General features: G+C 47.6%; 1 protein-coding gene across 1 annotated transcript in view; it reads right to left on the bottom strand.

Annotated features, from left to right (window-relative positions):
* Nucleotides 1-527: 527 nt before the first annotated feature.
* Nucleotides 528-6565, bottom strand: part of EN1 (engrailed homeobox 1) — a 6296-nt gene continuing 258 nt past the window's right edge. Inside the window, exons 1-2 of the mRNA XM_048870193.2 lie at nt 5817-6565; nt 528-1406 (exon numbers count right to left, since the gene is read on the bottom strand). The exon at nt 5817-6565 is cut by the window's right edge and continues 258 nt beyond it. Of these exons, the coding sequence (XP_048726150.2) occupies nt 1090-1406; nt 5817-6510 (1011 nt within the window). The 5' untranslated portion in view covers nt 6511-6565 and the 3' untranslated portion in view covers nt 528-1089. The remainder of the gene's footprint in view (nt 1407-5816) is intronic.

Raw genomic sequence — 6565 nt, 5'->3', positions numbered from 1 at the left:
ACAACTCCTCTGTGAAAATTCAATATGGGACGACACTGATCTCAAGGAGCTGTCAGACAAATTCCTTTTCAACACGTTCTGGAGCCCTAAACATCCAGAAGGCTGCATGACATTTTCCTGAAGGTGCAGCTGATGTGTTATGATGAGGTGGGTTTTATGTCCTGTAAAAAAGCAAAAGAAACGCAAGGGGGGGGGGGGAGCAGAGGACGACGACGACTGAGGCATGATTTAGATTTAAAAAAAAAAACACACCTTCCTTTTTGAGTAAGACAGTAGTGTGCTTGGCAATTTCATGGCAGAGTCACCGGGACACACAATTACCACTGACTTCACACATTAACCAGTGGCCACAAAGCAACCAGCCAAATTAAACAGTAGCTCCGATTTCTAAAGGGTTCAGTTGGGAACTAAAAATTGATTCGCACTTTCTGTAAGGGTGGTTAGCCAATCGCTATCCTAATCAATTAAAAAAAACCACACAAATCATCAAGCTGTGACTATATATATAAATAACAACAGCCAGTCTGTATCCTGAACACAGTCTACACTTTATTTCAGACTACAGATTTCTGAACATAATAAAATCTTTGGCTTGTAGCGGCGGGTTCAGGCTCGCAGTCAGTGGATCCAATTCTTCGGGGGGGGGGGGGGAAGAGACGGAAATTCACACGAAAAATAAAAGAAAAATTCGGGAGTCAGACATTTACTTGAAAACAAGAGGCAACGACATCAGAAAAAGAAAACAAACAAAAAAACAAACAAAAGAGAGACAGAGAGGAAGAGAAACTGTCCAGCAAATAGAGATCGCTACACATATTTCTTACCTGAAATTAAATATATACAAGGTCATATGATGTTTGGCTATATAGAGATAATTTTTGTAAGTGTTCGGGTTTTTTTTTTTAATTGGAGTCCTTATACTATGGATAGACAATAGATTTGATTTTAAATAGCACCTGTCCAAAGTCCCCTTCAGTATGTCACTTTTCACTGTTAAGTCCTTTTTATTTCATTTTCCTTTCCTGGCAATAATAATAATAATAATAATTAATAATAATAATCAATGCGGACTGGGGCGGGGGCTGTTGACTACTCGCTCTCCTCTTTGTCCTGCACCGTGGTCGTGGAATGGTTGTACAGTCCCTGGGCCATGAGATGAAGAGCCAGGCCGTTCTTGATGCCCGTGGCTTTCTTGATTTTGGCCCGCTTGTTCTGGAACCAGATCTTGATCTGGGATTCGTTCAGGCTGAGTTCCTGGGCCAGGGTCTGCCGCCTCTGCTCCGTGATGTAGCGGTTGGCCTGGAACTCCGCCTTGAGTCTCTGCAGCTGCTCGGCAGTGAAGGCTGTTCGAGGCCGCTTGTCCTCCTTCTCGTTCTTCTTCTTCTTCAGTTTCCGGGTCCGCGGACCTAGGGACAGAGACCGACAGAAACAGGGGGGCGGGATGGAGGAGAAGAGAGAAAAAAGGGGGGATAGCTGTTTGAAATGCATCCTCAAATGTGAAATGTGCGATCCCTCAGTTCCTCACCCCTGGGCAAAGCTTCCTCCTCACGGGGCGCAGCCCCCCGCTTCCCCAGCATTTGCTTTATTCCCATACCCCTCTGCCTGTCCTTGAGGCAGAGCCTTCTCATTGGCATCAGTTTGCAATAAAAATGGCCGACTTATTCATTTTTCTCCCCCCCCCCCAAAAAAATAATGGCCGCCAAAAGCAGGCCATCAAATTGCTTTCTATAGTGGGTGATGAGGGGGTTATTTGGGGGGAAGGTGTTTCTTCCCCCCTCACCTACCCACAGTGTAATTCACGTTTATGTTCAGAATAAAGGCTAAATTGGGGGAAAACCTGGCAAGTTAAAACCAGCAGTGGCTTGAGGGTTTTAACAGTTAATTCTCATTATAGAGGGACCCTACGCGGAAAATTCGCTGAGTTGTGGCCCTAGATAAATATACTGAGGGCACAATGAGCTTCGGCACTGATTTAAAAGGACCAAATAATCTACCCAAAATAATAACTAATAGGAGGTGAGCTAATGTATTATCATTAGTCTATTTGTGAGCCTCGTTATTTGTGTTACTCCAAATCTAGTCTCCGTGGTGTAGGTAAGAAAGTCTGTTTTGTTTGGGCAAAACTGGATAACTCAAAACATGTATATCCTGGATCGTGACAGGACAAATCTTTGTATTTGCCCCCCCCACACACACACACACACACACCGCTTCAAATGAAACGGACGCGGGGATGAAAATATAAACCCCATTGATGTGCCCCCAACAAACTCCATTCCACTCGTAAGATCTTTTTAAAGCAAGAGGATCATGACAGGCCAGACAGCACAGAAACAGACTGTCTGAAGATTCTCTGTTTTAATTTAAAATTCCGGAATCCGAGAGCTCAAATAAACCCCTCCGAATATTTAGACCGCAAACTTAATGTTTTGCAACCCTCTGTGAAATAATCAGAGATATCTCCTGCCGTTCTGCAAACCTGACGGGAGGCGCACCAAACATCACCTTTCCTTTTTCGGTCAACTCTGAACGCCTGATCCTGAGAAAATACCCCATTTGCCCCCATGTCCTCGACTAATCCGTTACAAAAGGAAACGAATTCTATCTCGGGCGTCCTATCGCGCTTCTTTTGGGGGTAGCTATTGGGGAGGGTTGTACCAGAGCGCGCCCCACTTGCAAAGAGGGTGCAGTCAAGTCAAGACAAGAAGACGCCGTTGCACAAAAGATAGATACACAAACACACACACACACACGCTGCGCTGTCTCTGACCACGCCACCTAAGGGGGGTTCCGTTAACCCAAGGAGTTGGAACAGCAAAGTGTAGTTCATTTGCGGAGCGCGCATCTCCACACCCCTCTGATAAATACATTCAAACTACTCACTGAAGCCGGAGGGATTGATCCACACACAGCTAGCTTTGGGCTAGCTGGAAGAAAAGTGCCCCTGTAATCTAAACTGGCCCCGCGTTCCTGGAAAATCCCCCACCACCTTGCTCAGTTTTGACGAACACGAATTTTAGACAAGCCCTGCAGAGAAATGGAAATACTTCCCCTGCCGCCTAGTGTGTTAGTATAAACTAATACTAAAAAGGATCACAATAAAGAATCGCCACCGTTAACGAACAAGCTCATTCTGGATCGCTCCTGTTTTCAGGGCAGCGTGCGAATTATCGCAGAGTAAATGGTATTTATTCCATCACTCGTCCGAGTGACTGTTCAAATCCATTGGCTTTATAGATGTTAATTTAACAGAAAATCTCCCTCCTCTCCCTTTCCCTCTGTTTCTAAAGAGAAGTGGGGATATTATAATGAATACGGGGAAACGCACATTTGTATCCGTGTGGAATGCGTTTTAAATGGATTGCAGATTGTATATTTCAGTTCTGCCTCTCTCGGCAGGACACTTGGATCATCCGAATGAGTTACTTCTCCTGTTTATAGTCTCATTGGAAACCCTCCCCTTATTAATGGTCAAATCGGGCTTTTCAGGCCTTTCTTTAAAGGTATAAATGGAAACCCCTGAACTTGAAACACCGATAGTATGTGCGGGTATAAAAATAAAAGGCTCTGGCACCAGAAAAGTATTCCCAAAGGCAAGGTGAATGCTTAGAGCTGATATGTAGTCATCTAGAAACAGATTGATAAAGGGTAAGTCCAAGAGGATGGAAAGCATAAGGCTGGCTTTGCAGGCTGTTGCATTTTGACTTCCAAACAAATCCTGTGAAAGGGTTTTTTTTAGGGAGGAATTTAAAACAATTTCTGAAAACCTCAAGGTTTTGATCCAAAGCAGGTCAAGAGCTGGGGAATCCAAATTTTAGGGAGACAGTCTCCACTCACCCACCCACCTACAGTCCCAGATACCTAGGGGAGGAAGACAGTAGGCTTCCTAGCTGAGAGTAGGCCTAAAGCTCATCTCACAGGGCTGGTTTGTTTGTCTCAGAGATCTCAGGACACGTTTAGGGAACCCGGGGGAATATATATTAATATATATTAATCCCCGCTTTATCCAGTTTACTAAAGGGGGGGGTAATAAATCTCTTATCACATTATCTCCTGGTTGTTCCAGACCCTGCAGAGGCTGCTTTGAAAAAATTGCACCGATCTGATCTCAGCTCCTTTCCCTTTGGAAACTGAAATTTGCCATTGTAATAAAACAGCAATTCTGAAGGGGGGGGGGGGCACGATATATACACTTATACCTAGATAAAGTTATAGATACATTCAGCCCCTGGTCCTCGGCTAGCCAGAGCTGCACCACATACCAGTCAGGGGAACACAGGGCCAGAGCCAAGCGCAACAAAGAGAACGGTGCACATTCCCAGCGGAGGTCTCTGGGACTGGGTGCCAGAGAGGAGATTTTGCAAAAGGAAAGTGTAAAATACTTTGCATGTGGCGGCATTGGGAAATGGTAATAAAATCATTGCCCTGCCCAGGGCTGAGAGCTAGGAAGGCAAGAGCCTGACAACTCAATCAATCCGTTTAGTCAATCAAACTGGCTTTTCTGAGTTTCAAGTCGCTGGACGTGTCAATAACAGTGGGAATCTAGATGACTCTGGCTGATAGCAGCAAATTGATCACTTTCCGTGGACGGAGCTAATAAAGGGAAGGAGCACAAGAGAGCGTGAGTTAGCTAGCCACCAGCCGGGCATTTGGGCTAGCTCGCCACTCCTCTGCCTTCCCCGGCCCTGGCCCTTGCTCCCACCAAAGTGGGTTGATTCTTATTCTGTTTTATTATTAAGCTTACTCTCCCCCACCCCCGCCGGTTTGGATGAGGGTTTGCGAACAGAAACGCTGTCTCGTTGGGGAACTTCCTTGCCCTGGACTTTTCCGGAGCAGTCTGATCTACATTCCTCTCCTCTAGCCACAAGCTGGACTGGGAGGTAATTCTGGGAGACCCTTTAAAAGTGACCCGGGTCACCTGATTTGTTCCATGTCAACATAATTAAAATAAGCAAACGGAACGCTAAAGGGACTTGCAAGAAAATAACAAGCAGCAGCAGAAATATCTCCGGTCCCAGAGAATCTGATCTTGTTTTTTTCTTTTTCTTTGTTTCAGAATATTTTCTTCCCATCTTTTTTGAGAGGGGGAGGGGGAAATAAATTCCCCAAACAATAGCAGATATTATCCTTAAGAAAAGAAAGCTCCTTGGCCGCTAAAAACTAGAACGAACATAAAACCCCGCTTGTCAATATGCGACCTACAGGCCTGGTTTTCTTTTGCTCTCGGAGAGGCCCATTTTGCTTTCCCATAACAGAAACATTTTTGCCTGAAAGCATTTCTCTCATCCGCCCCTTCTTTCTGCCTTTCAGAACCGTACCCCACCCCCAACACCCTTTCAAATATATAATACGTTCAACATGTGTCTCTGATCTCCCCCTCCCATTCCCCCCCCCCACTCATCAGCACACAATAAAAATAAAAAATCTACTGCCTTGCTTCACAGCTACTGTATCTGTACTCCCAGTCCCAACCGAATCGGAATAAAAAGCCCCCCCCCCCCCCGGTGAAATATGCCAGATCTGGCCTCCTGCATCAGAATTCGGGAGTTTATGGGGGGGAGGGCGGAAAGTTGGGGCAAGAGGAAAAGATTTCCCCGTGCCCCCCACCCCAAATCATGTAATCCGGAGCGCGGAGGGCTTGGCTGTGTGACCCAAACACCCCCAGGCTCTATAGCATTGCTCTTTTTTTTTTTAATACAAATAAAAAATAAAAAACCTACAGACGCTAAAGAAGGGAGTGGGGGGGGAGAGAAAAAAGAAAAGCCACGGCGTATTATGTAACAGCTAACCGATGCGATCAGCGAAGTGGTTCTTACCCGAAGACGGTCTGTCTGAATACCTAGTGCAGTAAACCCAGGCAGGCCATACTAGAGGCTGCTGAGAATCGCTCTTTACAACAGGTCCTCCATTATTAGAGCCCATGAGCAGGATGGCGGGGTTGGCGCGCTCCCCATACTTCGCCGGGTTAGTTCCACTCCCTTCGGAGGGTGGCTTGGCGGCCGCTACCGCTGCTGCTGCCGCGGCGGGGTTCGCTTTAGAGGCAGCAGCTGCAGCAGGAGGCGCCGAGGAGGAGCTGTCGGGGTTACAGTTTGAATCCGGGCAAAGGAGAGAGGACGGGTTGGATGGCCTCGTTATCAGTGGGTTGGCGTTTTCTCTACCTGGTGTCTGACCGCGATCTCGGTCTCTGTCCCGGCCGCCGCCGCCGCCACCACCTCCTCCTCCTCCTCCTGCTCCTGCCGCCGCCGCCGCCGCTCCGCCGACGATCAGCAGCGTCTCTTTCTTGCAGCCAAAGTCCGGCCTCAAGATGTTGTCGATGAAAAAGTTGGTGGTGCGATGGGGCTGCGGCGGCGGCTGGTGGTGGTGGGGCATGGGCAGGAGGCAGGGCGCTGCGGGCGAGGAAGGCGCGTGGCTGGGGGAGACGGGGACGCTTTCTCCATCGCTGCTGCCGCTGCCGCTGCTGCTGGTGGTAGCAGAGTCTCGGTGACTTTTACTGTCCGGCTGCTCTTCCATAATCAGCCCCCGCCACGGAGATCGCTGCCTTTCCCTCCCCCCCTCCCCCCGACAC

Source organism: Caretta caretta, chromosome 11 (genome assembly GCF_965140235.1).
Source record: "Caretta caretta isolate rCarCar2 chromosome 11, rCarCar1.hap1, whole genome shotgun sequence".
Lineage (NCBI taxonomy): Eukaryota > Metazoa > Chordata > Testudines > Cheloniidae > Caretta > Caretta caretta.
This window is presented reverse-complemented; position numbering and strand designations above follow the sequence as displayed.